At 41.9% G+C, this 18,090-nt stretch overlaps 1 protein-coding gene across 1 annotated transcript in view; it reads right to left on the bottom strand.

Annotated features, from left to right (window-relative positions):
* LOC115656301 (vitellogenin-2-like) overlaps positions 1-18,090 on the bottom strand; it is a 40,827-nt gene that overhangs the window by 1,776 nt on the left and 20,961 nt on the right. Inside the window, exons 23-33 of the mRNA XM_030572839.1 lie at positions 15,470-15,895; positions 11,854-11,904; positions 11,578-11,679; positions 9,942-10,154; positions 9,700-9,842; positions 8,035-8,173; positions 7,059-7,194; positions 4,634-4,820; positions 2,066-2,160; positions 540-637; positions 299-458 (exon numbers count right to left, since the gene is read on the bottom strand). Of these exons, the coding sequence (XP_030428699.1) occupies positions 299-458; positions 540-637; positions 2,066-2,160; positions 4,634-4,820; positions 7,059-7,194; positions 8,035-8,173; positions 9,700-9,842; positions 9,942-10,154; positions 11,578-11,679; positions 11,854-11,904; positions 15,470-15,895 (1,750 nt within the window). The remainder of the gene's footprint in view (positions 1-298; positions 459-539; positions 638-2,065; positions 2,161-4,633; positions 4,821-7,058; positions 7,195-8,034; positions 8,174-9,699; positions 9,843-9,941; positions 10,155-11,577; positions 11,680-11,853; positions 11,905-15,469; positions 15,896-18,090) is intronic.

The following is an 18,090-nucleotide window of genomic DNA, read 5'->3' as shown; positions in this document are numbered from 1 at the left end:
CACACACCCCTCATGTAGATGCATGATAAAAACTAACCTGGTATAACAATGCAACAACACAAGACCTTGCAATGAACTACCAATCTCAGGAAAATTTACTTTATTTTATATGTAAGCACCAATCACATTGATAGTGAAAAGTGTGCACTAGCAGCAGATTGGCAGGTACTTTATTGTCCAGCTCTACCTTAGAACTTGGATCCAGTATAGCACATATATCTAAATATTGTAATTATTCTTGAAGCTATTCACTTGTCACTCATGGTAATAGCACTAATACATTTTAGAATCTTCATACCTCCAGCACAGGGCTCTTCTGAGAGAATCCAAGAATGAGCAAAGCTCACTGCATCTTTAGCTACATATCCACTAGGCATTTGATATTTCTGTTTACGCTCGCCATCATATTTTCCACAAATACCACATGTTTTTCCAGCCATCCAGAAACCAACTTGAATCTGTATGAAAACAAAGGAAAGGTCAATTTAAATGTTTATTTTATAAAAGTGAATACACTAACAAAGAAAAAAGTACTGTACCTTAAATGTATGTCCATCATAATAAAGTTTATCTATGCCATACTCGGGGGCTTTTACTGACAAGCCTTCCTTCTCACTGCTGATCAGAATGTATGCATCTGCAATATAACAGCAAAATGATCTTTCTTTGAAGGCAAAAGTCACCCTTTTAGAGCCTGATCCAACTCCCATTTAAGGAAGAGTATACCATTAACTTAAATGGCATTTGGACCAGGCTCTTAATTTGTCAAGTCTCTAAAACCTCAGTCCTGAAATTGGATTTGCTAATGAGGACCTCAGCTCCTATACAAAACCCCAATGAAGTAAAGGTGCCAAATTACTAGGGCTTTGTTAGGCTTTTATCCTGCAAGCAGGTCCAGTGAGAGTCTTTGTCAAGAGATCTGATTGCAGGATCAGGGCATAACACAGTAATTATTACATATTAAATCAATTTGAGAATAGCTGTTATAAAATATAAACTGAATACAGTCAAACTGTACAATTCCTATAGTGGTGACAGCAATACCATCCATTTTAACTATTTAAGTGAGCCATTATTTGCTTCAAACAAACAACGCCCTCAAATCAGAAAACATAAATATTGGAAACTATAATAAAAAATATGGGATCAGATTGTGCCAATTGCCTAGAGTCCAGGCCATGCAGAACAGAAATGAGACAGAGCTAAAAGTGACCGCTGCTCTGGCAGAATCCCAGAGACACTTGGCAACACCTCCCAGCCCCCACGTTGGCCACTACTTTAGCTGCTGTAACTCCATTGCTCCATTTCTACAAATAGAGCTGGATTAATTTTTTGTACAAAAAACTTTTTGGGCAAAAAAATGCAGGTTGGGTTTCACCAAAACATTTAACAAATTCATGTCAGTTTTGCCATACAGTTTTGGTCAAAAAAAAAAATGAAAAAAAAAATTCTGAAAAAAATAAAAAAGTTTGGTTTCAATATTTTCGAAATGAAATGTTTTATTTAAAATTACCTTTAGAGTCAAAAATCTTCAATTTTTATTTTTAAAAAAATCAACAATGTTTACAAATGCTTGAAAACTTTTCGTTTTGGGTCGAATGAAAAGTTTAATTTTACCCAAACTGTATATTATAAACTTAGGGTGCAAGATTATGCAGATCCAATGTCCCTGTTCTTTGCCCATCTTTTTTGCTGACCTCCAAAACAGCCTTGGTGGAGCCACTGCAAAGAATCACAGTGTGGCGTGCAGAGGGTGCACAGGCTACCCTGTACACATTGCTCTGTCATGGGCTATCTGTCCCTGGCCTACCACCATTGGAATTCTTAAATAGTGCCAAGGGACTTGGTCTGGTTCTCCAGATCAGGGTGAATTTTATCCTGAGAGAGATCTGCAGAACCATGCTCTTAAATCCCAGCCATGAGTTTGATAATATTGTTAGGTTTAAATTAAAATATTGCTGCTGCATCTATGGGGTTGACCCACATGGTATGGTTCTCCCTCTTTCTTCTTCAAATATATAGCAGAAAATATTAAATGCAATATAAAATATGCTGTGTCACCTACCAGAATTAGATGTGTATGGAAGAATCTCTGCTGGGGTTTGAACACCATTGATCATCAGCTGGATGAGTCCATTTGAAGGATACATGTCAATCTCACTTTAAAAACAGAACAAAATGAATTTAAAGTAGGGGTGGGCAAACTATGGCCCGCAAACTACAATCCATCCCATCAGATGTTTTAATCCAGCCCTCAAGCTCCCACCGGGGGCAAGGGTGGGGGCTTGCCCCGCTCCACGTGTGCCATGGCCGGCTCCTAGAAGTAGCAGTGTGTCTTCCCTTCGGCTCCCATGCACAGGGGCAGCCAAGGGCACCACACGCTGCCTCTGCAGCTCCCATTGGCTAGGAACTGCAATGCGCAGATCTGCCTGGCTGCACCTCCACATGGGAGACAGAGTGGAGACATGCCGCTGCTTCCAGGAGCTGTTTGAGATAAGCGCTGCCCAGAGCCTGAACACCTGACCTCCTCGCATACCCCAACCCCCTCCCGCCCACTGAACCCCTCGGTCCCAGCCTGGAGCACCCTCCTGCATCCCAAACCCCTCATCCCCAGCCCAACCCCAGAGCCCACACCCCCAGCCGGAGCCCTCACCACCCCTCCAAACCCCAAACCCCTGTCCCAGCCCGGAGCCTTCTCTCGCACTCTGAACTCATTTCTGGCCCCACCCCAGAGCCTGTACCCCCAGCTGCAGCCCTCACCCCTCCCATACCCCAGCCCCCAATTTAGTGAGCATTCATGGCCCACCATACAATTTCCATACCCAGATGTAGCCCTCGGGCCAAAAAGTTTGCCCACCCCTGCTTTAAAGGAATGTTTCCCTTTTGTGCTACTTAACTCACAATTCCTAAACACTGTAGCTCTGACCCTGCAGGGTCCTGAGTTCCCTTATCACCCTGAAGTGAAGCACTCCAACATGCTATTGGAGCTAAGCAGATACTTCTATAATAATTAAAGTGAGTTGATGGTGCTCCACATTCCACAAGAAAATTGGGTTCTCTGTGGCAAAATTATGATCTGCCCGATTATCTGAAAATACTGCGTATTGTAGCATTTTTTCCCAGGAAAAATATGTTTTAAAATTTTATTTAGACATTACATTTACCATAAACAGCTTAATTGCCCCAAAATATTTTAGCAATCATGATACACTATTCATAATGTTTAAATAAGAATTTTTAACAAAGGAGCGTCACAAAACAAAACTGTTTCCTTATTAAATTACCACTTTAAAATTAAAAAATGATCCGTAAGAATGGAGATTTTCATTCACTTTTTTCAAATGTTCACAAATGAGTTCACCACTCCTGAAAGGTGATAGCCTCTTTGAATTATAGTGAGCGGTAAGCGGAGCCCACCAAACTAAAGGCTTACCCCCATCAGGTGGGAAAGTGACCCTAAGATCCAGGATACAAATGATTATTTGGGACAAAAAATGATAAAACCAGGAATGTGAGTGCAGGTCAAAGGTGTAAAACAAGGGCACTGTATGGGGACAGCGAGCAGAGAACCCTGGACAGCACCCACTGCTCTGTGAATGAGTACAAGGAGTTGGTGGATGTTTCCCAGAAGAACTCCTCCAGGCTGCATGAAATGACCAGGGAGTGGAAAAAGTCTCCACTGTCGCAGAGAATGCCCCCAGTACAAAAGGTGCTAGACCAGGAGTTCGCAAAGTGGGGGTCATGACCCCTCAGGGGGTCACAAGGTTATTATCTGGGGGGGTCACGCTCTGTCAACCTCCATTCCCAAACCCTGCGTCACGTCCAGCATTTATAATAATGTTCAATATAAAAAAAGTGTTATTCATTTATAAAGTGGATCACACTCAGAGGCTTGCTGTGTGAAAGGGGTCACCAGTTCAAAAGTCTGAGAACTACTGTGCTAGACAAACAGACCTGGAGCCTGCAACCTTTAATTTTGCCACAAAACAGGTACAGCACACTGCAAGCTTCCCTATGCTGCCCCCAGCTTATGCCTTATACTAGAGGAGACCACCTACATATCAAGGAAATAAAGGACAGCTCTCCCATATTGTTTTTTGTGGTACATAATTATACACACATTATAATATCAAACTTTTGTATTACAGTGTACAATTCTGCACAGTTGCTGCTGCAGTATAAGACAGTGTGTGTCCTAAATTGACTTGATAATGGCTGTGGAACATTAGCACCAAATAAGGGGTGGCCTAACACATCATCTCTAAAATGAGAGAGTAGTTCAGTTTCTACATACGTTCAATCCTTGTCCTCCCTGCTGAGATTGTCAAGCAGGATGCTAACTAGTATAATTGCAATCTTTGTACTTGCTTCCTAAGAACTGGACTGAGACAACCAACTAATTTCTCATAGTTTAATGAACAGCTGTCGGGTGGTAAAGATTTTTGGTTAGTATAAACCTCAATTGCATTTAAAAAAGTGACCTCCAGGTGTAAAGCTCTGGGTTTCTTTCCATTGACTTCAATAGCCATTGGATGAGTCCTCTGCCATTATCAATCCCCATTAACCCTCTAGCTCTCAAATTTCCTTGTGATCATCTTAGCACCTAATTGCCACATTCTGTGGAATTACTTACTGACTGGCAAGTTTGATATTGATTGCTTTAAGGTCAGCAGACTCTTCAGCTTTCTTCATCATCACCAAGAATTTCAGTTCCGGGCTACAATCTTGGGCCAAGACATGGTAGCAATTTGCAGGCATTGAGTAGTTGAATTCAACTTCATTGAAGGTTGTGATCATATTTTGGGAGACTGAACAATGACCTGAAAAAAAAGCCCACCATTAATGAGCTTTTTTCATTTAGGTGTTCAAATGTACTAATTGTTTTTTTGTAATTGTTGGGCCAATTTCTGCTCTTGCCTGCACCAGCATAAATTCAAAGTAACCCCACTGTATTGAATAATTTCATATTGGCTCCAGTGTGAGAGCAGCATTTAGCCCATCATTGCACACAAGCGAGCAGAAATATGACCATTATGAATACTGTGTAATAAATTCTGCTCTTACTTGCTCTGGTGCAATCCTATAAATTTGGTCTATTGACTTCAGTAACCTTCATGTGATGTAAATGAGAGCAGAATTTATCCCACCATGTTAATAATAATTACCACATCATTGGCTTAAGAGGAGTTGTCATATAACCTAGTCCCAGATTTGGACCTTAGCGTCCAAAATATGGGGGTTAGCATGAAAAACCTCCAAGCTTAGTTACCAGCTTGGACCTGGTACTGCTGCCACCACCCAAAAAATTAGAGTGTTTTGGGGCACTCTGGTCCCCCCAAAACCCTTCCCTGGGGTCCCCAAGACCCAAACCCTTGAGTCTCACAACAAAGGGAAATAAAACTTTTCCCTTCCCCCCCTCCAGGTGCTCCTGGAGAGATACACAGAAGCAACCTCCATGAATCTAAGCAGAGGGAGTCCACCCTCTGTAATTTCAGTCCAGGAAACAAAGGCACTTTCCTCTTTACCCAGAGGGAATGCAAAATTAGGCTAGTAAATCTAACACACACAGACCTCCCCCTGACTTCTTTCTCCCACCAATTCCCTGGTGAGCTGCAGACCCAATTCCCTGAAGTTTCCCACTAAAGAAAACTCCAACAGGTCTTAAAAAGAAAGCTTTATATAAAAAGAAAGAAAAATACATAAAAATGGTCTCTCTGTATTAAGGTGACACATACAGGGTCATTTGCTTAAAAGAATATTGAATAAACAGCGTTATTAAAAAAGAATACAATTTAAAGCACTCCAGCAACTATATTCATGTAAATACAAAAGAAAACCAATAGAAACCTTACTGCCTTACTATATTTTGTACTTACAACTTGAAAACAGAAGATTAGAAAGCAGGAAACAGAAATCCTCCCATAGCCGAGAGAGAGAGAGATTCAAGACAAAGGACTCACACACTACAAACCCTCCACCCAGATTTGAAAAAGTCTTGTTTCCTGATTGGTCCTCTGGTCAGGTGGTTTAGATTACTTCTTTCCAGGTGAAAGAGACATTAACCCTTAGCTATCTGTTTATGACAGGAGTAGCACCAGAAAATGGAGTTCCATGACAGAGTATATCACAGCTTATATGGGTTTATTGATTATACTGAGTTTTATCGGGATTAGAGCTGGTTAAGAAACAGAAAACAAATGCCTCAGAATATGAGCATTCTCCCCAACTCACTTTTCACTGAAATGTCATTCTCAGAAATTTTCCTACCAGCTCTAATCAGCTTTGACTTCAGTAAAGTTGCTTCATGGGAATTTGTCCCATGGATTTACACTGGTGTAATTGAGAGTAGAATTGGCTCCTATATGTTTTCTTATTAAAAGTTTCTGTAACAATCATAGAGACCAATTCTGCAGTCCACCACATTGAGCCAAATTCAGCTGTGATACAAATCTTTTGACTTCAGATGAACTGTGTCCATTTGCACCAGTGCATAATTTGGCTCGTTCATTGAAGATTTTACCTGAGAAAGGACCGCACAACTGGGTCCTTAATATTTCATTATTGAAAAAGTAAATGCCTAAAAACACAAATAAAGGAGGTGAGTATGGCCAAGATTTGCAAAAGTGATTTTGGGTGCCCTTTAAGGAGTCTAAAGCAGGTTGCCCAAACACTGAAGTACTCAAAATGGTTGATCACTTGTAAATCTTGGTCACACTTTCCAATCTAATTTTATCCAGGATTCTTAAGAGATAATGAATCTGACACAAAATAATGTGCAAATTTGGGAGAATGTGTGTTTTTAACTGCTGTCAATGGGCAGACTCAAACCCCAATTTCTGACCTGGATTTGAATATGTTTAGACATTAGTACAATATATGGCACACTGAGCCAAATTCTGGTCTCATTTACACCTGTGCAGCCTAGCTCACCTTGATTATAGATGTAAAGCTTTTTTGGGTGTGGTTCAATTTATTTTTTAATCAATGTAAAATAATTCCAAGTAATGAAAAAAAATGAGGCTATTAGTGCATGCCTTTGAAGATGATGAATTACTGACCTTTAAGGCTGTCAATGACTGAGGATGGTATTTTAGTGAAGAAATTCCAAGCAGGATACTGCAGCATTGGAGTTGATATATGTGGATCAAAAGGGAGTGGCAGTGGAAGACTAATGTCTCTGCCATAAATTGTGAGCTGAAAAGGAAACAGAAAATAGATTAGAATATAGAATATGTCAAATTTCCGTAAAACCAATATTTTTATGGTAGTATTCAGACGGGGCTGTGTTATGCATTATCCTTTCACTGATCGAAATCTACGTGGGTCAGAAGTGAAAAGGAACGAAAGTCCCTATTTGTCTACACTACACAATGACTGCACAGGTGCCACATATGAAGTCTCTGGAATAAAAAAGGTGATACAGATTAGCTCTGAGGTTCATTAATGGGACTCTTTGAGGAAACATATACCATAGATCCCCACTGCTCAAATGGCTTGGGACCTGTTTACATGAGAGACAAACTCCCCAGATCTGTACTAGCAGAGTCAAGATCAGTGAAGCCTCAACTGGAGCTATATCATTTTGAAAGGGCTACTGGTAGGACATTATCTGTCAGGGGTCCTCAACAGTAATTTTTTCTCTGTGTTTTTGGCCCAACAGAGCCTGGATTTGTCAACCTTCCAAGCATGCTGTCCTCTTCCCGGAGACTTGGGGAGGAGGTATTCTGAAGGCTGAACTGTTTTTTATTAGTTAATTAGTTGTTTGTTTGTTTGTTCATGTATTTGTTATGCTGGCTCTATTTTATTTGCTGATTTGTTTTTTATCCATTAGAGTAGGGAAAAGTCAATTGCAAGATATTTTTATTACGAAACACAATTATGTAAAAGCACCAAGAGCATGAAATGGGAGATTATTCCTGTTTTTATAAACTGAAAAAAATATTTGTGGCTCAAGCCAAAACTCTCAACCTTCAATTTCGTGAGCACTAAAATTCTCTGGCAAACCTTTTTTTAAAAAAAAAGTAAAATATTTACATCAGGTAGCTTGAGAGCAACATCACAGGTTCTTGGAGAAGTTAGAGCCATAACCAGAGTAGCCTGTTGAGAGGGATTGTTCTGTGCCCTTTGGGAAAATCCAAGCATGTATGCAACTGCTGGAACAAATGTGTAAAACCTGGAAGACGGAATAAGTGATTTAATTGATTTTCTGTGGAGAGTTTCATTTAAATTCCATTCATACTGAAACACTCGTAATGAAGTAAATGCTGTATTTGGCATCTGTTAGAGAGCAAGCCTGTCATCGAGCAGTGAGTGTTAGTATGTGGTACTGTGCAGGGCAGGAGAGGCAGCAGTATCAAGACACTGAAAATTGCTACTGAATTCAGGAAGCCGCATGGCAGCATGCAGTAACCAGGATGGGATAGCCAAGCAGTGTTAAAGACATTCAGTGTTGAAAATTGGGCATCCGCAGTCCATTAAATATCTAAAAACCAGACAGCTTGTTATTAAAGCCCCAATATGTGTTAACAGGATCCATTAGCATGAGCCCTTATGCTCACTTGGATTCTCACTGTGAAGAGATGATCATCATCAGTCCCTATTATAGGTTTGAGAACTGACTAAGCAATAAAAAAAATTGCCCAAAACAAGTGTTGCCTCCAAAAGAATAAGAATGAACTCTGTTACACTCAGTCCCCTGTTCATCCTCCACAATAAGTGTATGTACTGTACATGAAAAAATGAATTCAGAACAGAATTGTCCCGGTATTCCACTGGATAGTTTCTATCTAGGGTAACAAGAGCAGATATTAGCCTTTCCAAGTAATCCAACCTAGTTTAAACTATGTTCTCCTCAAGCATCTGGTGGTAATCTGTTAACCAGGCAGCTACTATCCCAGTGTCTCCAACTAACATGTACATGTATGTATTCAGGTATCAAGAGAAGTTGCCATCTGTGTTTCTCCATATTAGACAACACTGATAAAAAAACAAACAAACAAACAAACAAAAAACCCAGCAGCGTGGCTGTGAACCCATAAGAGAAACCTATTCTGAATCTAGCATCGTACAGTTTTCTTATAATCACTGCCACATTAATGTATTCTAATTAGTATGTAATGAACTTTGTGTTTCAAATGGATCTATTGTGCTGCTCTAAGAGAGACTCATGCTAAGGATTATACTCAAACAAAAGTGAATTGGAGATTAAGGCTACGTCTTCACTACCCACCGTATCGGTGGGTAGCAATCGATTGCTCAGGGATCGATATATCGCGTCTCATCTAGACGCAATATATCAATCCCCGAACGCGCTTATATTGATTCCGGAACTCCACCAACCCGAACGGAGTTGCGGAGTCCACATAGGGAGCCGCGGACATCGATCCCACGCCATGAGGACAGTGAGTAATTCGATATTAGATACTTCGACTTCAGCTACATTATTCACGTAGCTGAAGTTGCGTATCTGAGATCGATTTTCCCCCATAGTGTAGACCAGACCTAAATAAAAAAGAGAGACCCATGTGTGGTCTGATCCTATGAAGATTTCCACATTCAGGAGTTTTGCCTGTGTAGGAACTGCAGGATTGTGCCTCGAATTGTTGAACGCTCATTGCTGAATATGCATTCTCCCAGTTTGATTATGCTGTAAAATAAGTAAAGAATTTAGATTTCAAAAAATGATGAGTCAAATCTCACCATCTTGCAGCTATTTTGATTCTTGAAGGAACTTTAGACCACTCTAACTTGATTTGTGTGGCTGGGTAATCAGCAAATTGGCCAGTTACAACTTTTCCAGCAATCCTGTATTCCTGGCAATCCTGGCCCCATTTTAGATAACTCTAAGAGAGAGGAATAATTAATTTATTTTAAATTTAAATATAAATATAAAATATAAATATAAAACATTTACTGTTGGTCAGATTATGTTTGAACCTTACCACTGCTTTGTAAGAATTTACTATTGAAGCATCAGCGCAGAGTTTCCATATACTTGATTCTGAGATGTTTGACACAAACACTTGTATCCTGGGTGTGGTGGAGTGTAAGTCTGTGTACAACACAAGCTGGAAGCCTGTCAGCTTTCTGTCATTTCGAATAGCACGAAGAATAACAGCCAGTATTGGAGGTTTGCTGTCTCCCAAGAATTTAGGCTAAAATCACAGAAGAAAAAGTCAGTTGAAACATTTTTAAAAGTAAAGTAAAGTACTACACTGAATATCAGATAAATTAATATTTGTTAAAGGAATGGTCTTTATTAAAAAAAAATGCTATGTACAGTACTCAGCAGAATCCTATCCAGAAATACAGTGAAATCCTTTAAGCATGTGACCCAGCTCCATTGAAGTCATTGGGAGTTTTGTCATTGATTTCCAGGGGAGCAGGATCAAACCTTAAACAAATAAAACAATAATGGAAAAAATCTTTTACAAGAGCAATTTCAGTGTACCCAAAGGAAACATGGGATAGAAATGTGACCTGACAAAGAACAGACCTTTTAGATTAACTAGCTTTGGGATTGAGCCTGCATTCTTTATTCATTCAAAACTCATAATGACATCAAAGAGCACAGGATCAGATTCTTTCATTGTACCAAACTGAAATTTTGTTAATAAATAACTGCCTTCTTAAACAAATACATTTTAACTTTTTAAAACCATATTCATTTATATCAGATCTGTTTAGCATATTTACACTGCACAGAGAAAACATATTCATTAAGGTCCAGATTCTCTCTGTCATTCTTACATAGTATAGTACCTGACTATGCACACAGAGTAAAAATTCGAAAAGTCCCTAAGTCCCATTAACTTTCTGTGGAACATAGGTTCCTAAATATCTACGTCACTTCTGAAGATAGGACTTTGGCTCCTAAATCACTTAGGTGCTTTTGAAAATATTACCCATGGCCTTGTTGACATGAATGGAACAACCTGCAGAGAAAGGCACTATTAAACATGCATCAGGACATCAGAATCAGGACCTAAGCAGTACAGGATGCAATCTGCTGTCAACACCAACCAGAAATTGCTACAGGTCTGAGTCAGATACTTTTATATATGTTGAGTAGCACTTCACAAGTGGTCCCATTTATTTTAATGGGACTACTCACTTAGTAATGCACTATTCATCATTTGTAAGCATATCTGTTAGGTTCAGTTATCCCACCCTTATTGGACATAGTAGTAAGAGCAGCAAAGAATCCTGTGGCACCTTATAGACTAACAGACGATTTGGAGCATGAACTTTCGTGGGTGAATACCCACTTCCTCAGATGCATCGTCTGTTAGTCTATAAGGTGCCACAGGACCCTTTGCTGCTTTTACAGATCCAGACTAACACGGCTACCCTCTGATAGTAGTAAGAGCTATTCAGTCACAACCCAAGGCACAGTACTTCTATACTGGCAAGAAAGAGTTATATGTAGACTCTTATAATAATTTATATATTATTTAATATAATAACGCACTAATTATATCTTTCCTTTGCTAATATCAGAATTTTACAATAGATGGAAATCCGTGGCAGTGTTGACAAAGTTTTCACCTGCTTTTGTTTCTTGTTGAATACACTCACCTGAGCACTTCCTCTGTAGCTGCCTTCATCACTACTCTCAAAAGAACTAGAACTGGAGGAAGAAGAGCTACTGCTGCTACTTGGGACTTTCTTTCTTGGATACTGCAACAATTGAAGAACCATCCTTAATCAAGTGACTTACCAAGACAGTTCACAGAAAGTGGTTCCAGAAGTTATTTTTAACACTTTTCTTCTCAGTGGACCAAATCCTGCTCCCCCTCCCTGAAGTCAGTGAAACCAGCGTTTGGCCCTGCATGCACAGAGCAGAAAATTTACCTGTTCTCTGTGTGCCGACGTGAACCGATACTGATAAATTTCTGGATTAGCCTGTGAAAATAAACAAGAAGTGGAAGTAACTCCCATAAAAGCTGCTTTGGGTTACTGCTCGAAAAGGTGCAGCACAAAATATGGCAAAATATTAGATAAGAATTTCAGGCATAAAATATATGCAACACTCAAATCTGAGGCCTGGTCTACACTACGCGTTTAAACCGAATTTAGCAGCATTAAACCGATTTAACCCTGCACCTGTCCACACAACAAGGCCCTTTATATCGATATAAAGGGCTCTTTAAACCAATTTCTATACTCCTCCCGATGAGAGGAGTAGCGCTGAAATCGATATTGCCTTGTTGGATTAGGGTTAGTGTGGCCACAGATCGACGGTATTGGCCTCTGGGCGGTATCCCACAGTGCACCAAGGTGACCACTCTGGAAAGCAATCTGCACTCGGATGCACTGGCCAGGTAGACAGAAAAAGCCCCGTGAACTTTTGAATTTCATTTCCTGTTTGCCCAGCGTGGAGCTTTGATCAGCACGGGTGGCCATGCAGTCCCAAATTCAAAAAGAGCTCCAGCATGGACCGTACGGGAGATACTGGATCTGATCTCTTTATGGGGAGATAAATCTGTTCTATCAGAGCTCTGTTACAGAAGACAAAATGACAAAGCATTTGAAAAAATCTCCAGGCTATGATACAGAGTCCACAGCACAGTGCTGTGTGACAAGCATAACGGAAAGCCAAAGAATCAAATGGACACTCATGCAGGGAGGGAGGGAGGGGGGACTGAGGACTCCAGCTATCCCACAGTTCCCGCAGTCTCCAAAAAGCATTTGCAGTCTTGGCTGAGCTCCCAATGCCTGTAGGGTCAAAAACATTATCAGGGGTGATTCAGGGTATATCTCTTCAATTTACCCCCCACCCCATGTGAAAGAAAAGGGAAAAAAATAGTTTCTTGCCATTTTTCAATGTCACCATATGTCTACTGCATGCTGCTGGTAGACACGGTGCTGCGGCGCTGAACAACAACATCCCCTCCCCTTCCTTTCCTGATGGCAGATGGTACAAAATGGTGGAAAACAGTCATCATCCCATTATTGCTCCTGGCTGGCCTTGGTGAGGTCGGCTGGGGGCGCCTGGGTGAAAATGGGAATGACTGCCTGTCATTCCTGGCAGACGGTACAAAATGCTTGGTAACCGTCCTCATCATAGCAGCTGGAGCCTGAGCTCCATCAGGCCCTACCCCCTTTCGTATCTAAAGAAAAGATTCTGTACTCCCTGGACTATCATAGCAGCAGGAGGCTGTGCTCCTCTCCCCCCGCTCTTTAATGTCCTGCCTGGACTATCATAGCAGCTGGAGGCTGCCTCCCCCTAATTTTATCTTGCTAAAAAGTCAGTGTTTCTTATTCCTGCATTTTTTTTTACTTCATCACACAAATGTGGGGACATTGCAACAGTAGCGCAGGAGGGTTGGGGGAGGAGGGAAGCAACGGGTGGGATTGTTGCAAGGTTACCCTCTAGAATGGCATGCAGCTCATCATTTCTGTGGGATCTCTGGGGCTCTGACCCGGAGCGGCTGTGCTCTCTGGCTCTCTAGTAGACTTGCCCCATATTCTAGGCAGGACTGACTCTATTTTTAGACAAAACATAAAGAAGAGAATGACCCATAGAGTCATTCCCATTTTTGTCCATGCACCCCTGGACGACCTCAGTGATGCCAGCCAGGAGCACCCATGACAGCAGCAGACAGTACAAAATCATTGATAACCATCATCGACAATTTCCAGTTGGAAACGGTACAAAATGATTGATAACCGTCATCGCCAATTTCCAATTGCAAACAGTACAAAATGATTGATAACCGTCATCTCATCGCCAATTTACAATGGCAGACAGTGCAATAGGGATGGTAACCATCTCTGCTACCTTGCAAAGGCAAATGAATGCTGCTGTGTAGCACTGCAGTACCGCCTCTGTCAGAAGCATCCAGTACACATACGGTGACAGTGACAAAAGGCAAAACAGGCTCTATAGTTGCCATGCTATGGCTTCTGCCAGGGCAATCCAGGGGAAAAAGGACGCGAAATGATTGTCTGCCATTGCTTTCACGGAGGAAGGATTGAGTGACGACATTTACCCAGAATCACCCACGACACTGTTTTTGTACCATCATGCATTGGGATCTCAACCCAAAATTCCAATGGGTGGGGGAGACTGCAGGAACTATGGGATAGCTGCAGGATAGCTACCCAGCAGGGCAATGCTCCAGAAATCGACGCTAGCCTAGGTACATGGACGCAAGCCACCGAATTAATGTGCTTAGTGTGGCCGCATGCACTCGACTATACAATCTGTTTTACAAAATCGGTTTATGTAAAATTGGAATAATCCCATAGTGTAGACATACCCTGAGTGACTCAGAGAATCTCAGAAGTTAGAGATGGAAAAGATCTAACTTAGATCGTCTAATCTATAACAATGAAGGCAGAGAGCAATCACAGAATCATAGAATCAGGGTTGGAAGAGACCTCAGGAGGTCATCTAGTCCAACCTCCTCTTCAAAGCAGGACCAACTAAATCATCCCAGCCAGGGCTTTGTCAAGCCTGACCTTAAAAACTTCTAAGGAAGGAGATTCCACCACCTCCCTAGGTAACCCATTCCAGTGCTTCACCATCTGCCTAGTGAAAAAGTTTTTCCTAATATCCAACCTAAACCTCCCCCACTGCAACTTGAGACCATTACTCCTCGTTCTGTCATCTGCTACCACTCAGAACAGTCTAGATCCATCCTCTTTGGAGCCCCCTTTCAGGTAGTTGAAAGCAGCTATCAAATCCCCCCTCATTCTTCTTTTCTGCAGACTAAATAATCCCAATTCCCACAGCCTCTCCTCATAAATCATGTGCTGCAGACCCCTAATCATTTTTGTTGCCCTCTGCTGGACTCTTTCCAATTTTTCCATATCCTTCTTGTAGTGTGGGGCCCAAAACTGGACACAGTACTCCAGATGAGGCCTCACCAATGCCAAATAGAGGGGAATGATCACGTCCCTCAATCTGCTGGCAGTGCTCCTACTTATACAGCCCAAAATGCCATTAGCCTTCTTGGCAACAAGAACACACTGTTGACTCATATCCAGCTTCTTGTCTACTGTAATCCCTAGGTCCTTTTCTGCAGAACTGCTGCATAGCCACTTGGTCCCTAGTCTGTAGCAGTGCATGAGATCTTCTGTCCTAAGTGCAGGACTCTGCACTTGTCCTTGTTGAACCTCATCAGATTTCTGTTGGCCCAATCCTCTAATTTGTACAATATATTTTTATTACTTTGCCCAGTGCTCCGTATGCTTCTAATTTCCAGCCATTGTATAAACAGGGAAGTAAGAGTAAATTGTACTAGTGCCACTGGACACTCTGGGTCTAATTCTGTCCCCGATTATGTGAGTGTAATGCTCATTCAAGTCAATGAAGTTACTCCTGTGACCGGGCAGAATTGGTCCCTATATCATTAATTCATAATGAATAATTTCTTGATTTATGATAATAAAGTGCATAAAGTAACGTAATTATTACCAGAAATATAATTCATACAGACCTGAAAGAGTCTGAATGAGTTACCTGCTGTTTGGAAAACTCGCTGTCACTGCTGCTGCTACAGCTCCTCACTGGTGTGTCACTTTTCCCTTGCTGTTCTTTGTTTGCAGCATGATCCTCTTCACTGCTACTGCAGCTTCTGCTGTTACTACTGTCACTGCTACTGCTGCTGCTGCTGCTGTCACTGCTGCTGCTGCCACCACGACTACTACTGCTGCTGCTTCCTTCCCGTTGTCTAGGTTGCCATGTTTTGTCTTTCGTGTCCGTAGTCCTGTATTTGTCACCAACAGAAGAGGAGGAGGAGGAGGAGGAAGATGATGACGAGGACGATGATGAGGGTGAGCTGGATTGATACTTAGCAGCTGGATCTGTGCTAATTTCTGCAATTTTGGCTTTATCTTTCTTGGTGGCCTGTTTCTTAAGATGCTGATGTGCACTTCTGTTTGCAGCCTGCAAGTCCAATCAAATGTTACTTCGAAGAATTATATCAGTTAGCGAGAATCATTTTCCTATCATAGTCAGTGCAATGTTATTAAAGCCACTTGCATGTTCTTCACTTTCCAGGAATAATAGCTTCATTGCCTTGGGAATTATATATTATGTGTCACGAGGAAAACATTCAGGCCTCTTATTCCCCTATGTTGGAAACAATCTGTCTAAGACAGTGTTTCTCAAACTTCGGACACCGCTTGTGTAGGGGAAGCCCTTGGCGGGCCGGGCCAGGCCGGTTTGTTTACCTGTCCCATCCGCAGGTTCGGCCGATTGCAGCTCCCATTGGCCGTGGTTCACTGCTCCAGGCCAATAGGATCTGCTGGAAGCGATGGCCAGTACGTCCCTCGGCCCGCGCCGCTTCCAGCAGCTCCCATTGGCCTGGAGCAGCGAACCGCGACCACTAGGAGCCACGATCGGCCAAACCTGCGGACGGGGCAGGTAAATAAACCAGCCTGCCCACTAGGGGTTTCTCTACACAAGCGGCATCCCAAGTTTGGGAAATACTGATCTAAGGGACAGGAGATTTTGTGATTCTTCCTCCAAATCCTTTGGCAGGGTTAGCCCTGCCTCTTGACAAACAGGGCACTTTGCCCCATAAACCTAGTTTTTCAGATGCAGGATATCTGCATGACACAGGGGAAGCTTTCTAGAGGCCCAAGATCTCCACACAGCTCCCTTGGCTCCCATCCTCCTTTGTAGAACAGCTCCCTTTGGGGTCTAGTCACTTTTACATTCTGTATCTCATCATACACTAGCACAATGCTGCAATGTTTGCATTCTAAACACTGAGAGGGAAGGTTTCATATAGAATCATAGAACTGGAAGGGACCTTGAGAGGTCATTCAGTCCAGTCCCCTGCACTCATGGCAGGATTATCTAGACCATCCCTGACAGGTGTTTGTCTAACCTGCTCTTAAAAATCTCCAAAGATGGAGATTGCATAACCTCCCTAGGCAATTTATTCCAGTGCTTACCCACTCTGACAGTGAGGAAGTTTTTCCTAATGTCCAACCTAAACCTCCCTTGCTGCAATTTAGGCCCATTACTTCTTGTCCTAGCCTCAGAGGCTAAGAAAAACAATTTTTCTTCCTCCTCCTTGTAACAACCTTTTATGTACTTGAAAACTGTTATCATGTCCCCCCTCAGTCTTCTCTTTTCCAGACTAAACAAACCCATTTTTTTCCATCTTCCCTCATAGATCATGTTTTCTAGACCTTTAATAAATTTTGCGGCTCTTCTCTGGATTCTCTCCAATTTGTCCACATCCTTTCTGAAATGTGGCACCCAGAATGGGACACAATGTTCCAGTTGAGGCCTAATCAGCATGGAGTTGAGCAGAAGAATTACTTCTTGTGTCTTGCTTACAACACTTCTGCTAATACATCCCAGAATGTTGTTCACTTTTTTTGCAACAGTGCTACACTCTTGACTCATATTTAGCTTGTGATCCACTATGACCCCAGATCCACTTCCGCAGTACTCTTTCCTAGGCAGTCATTTCCCGTTTTATAGGTGTGTAACTGATTGTTCTTTCCTAAGTGGAGTACTTTGCATTTGTCCTTATTGAATTTCATCCTATTTACTTCAGACCATTTCTACAGTTTGTCCAGATCATATTGAATTTTAATCCTATCCTCCAGAGCACTTGCAACCCCGTCCAGCTCGGTGTTGTCCGCAAACTTTATAAGTGTACTCTCTATGCCATTATTTAAATCAGGGGTCAGCAACCTTTCAGAAGTGGTGTGCAGAGTCTTCATTTATTCACTTTAATTTAAGGTTTTGCGTGCTAGTAATACATTTTAATGTTTTTTAGAAGGTCTATCTCTATAAGTCTATATATTATAGAACTAAACTATTGGTGTATGTAAAGTAAAGAAGGTTTTCAAAATGCTTAAGAATCTTCATTTAAAATTAAATTAAAATGCTGATCTTATACCGCTGGCCTGCTCAGCCTGCTGCTGGTCTGGGGTTCCGTCCACCGGCTCCTGCCAGCCAGGGTCCCGGCTGCTGACCCTGCTCAACCCACTGCCAATCTGGGGTCCCGGCCCTGCCCACATACAGTGGGTACCTACCTTCTCCCTGGTTCTGGCCCATTCTTTTCCTCTCTCTGCACCGAGCTGAGGGTGGAAGTGCAGTGAGCACAGAGCTGGGGA

Source organism: Gopherus evgoodei, chromosome 8 (genome assembly GCF_007399415.2).
Source record: "Gopherus evgoodei ecotype Sinaloan lineage chromosome 8, rGopEvg1_v1.p, whole genome shotgun sequence".
Classification (NCBI taxonomy): Eukaryota; Metazoa; Chordata; order Testudines; family Testudinidae; genus Gopherus; species Gopherus evgoodei.
The sequence above is the reverse complement of the archived record's forward strand: the minus strand, read 5'-3'. Positions and strand labels throughout refer to the sequence as shown.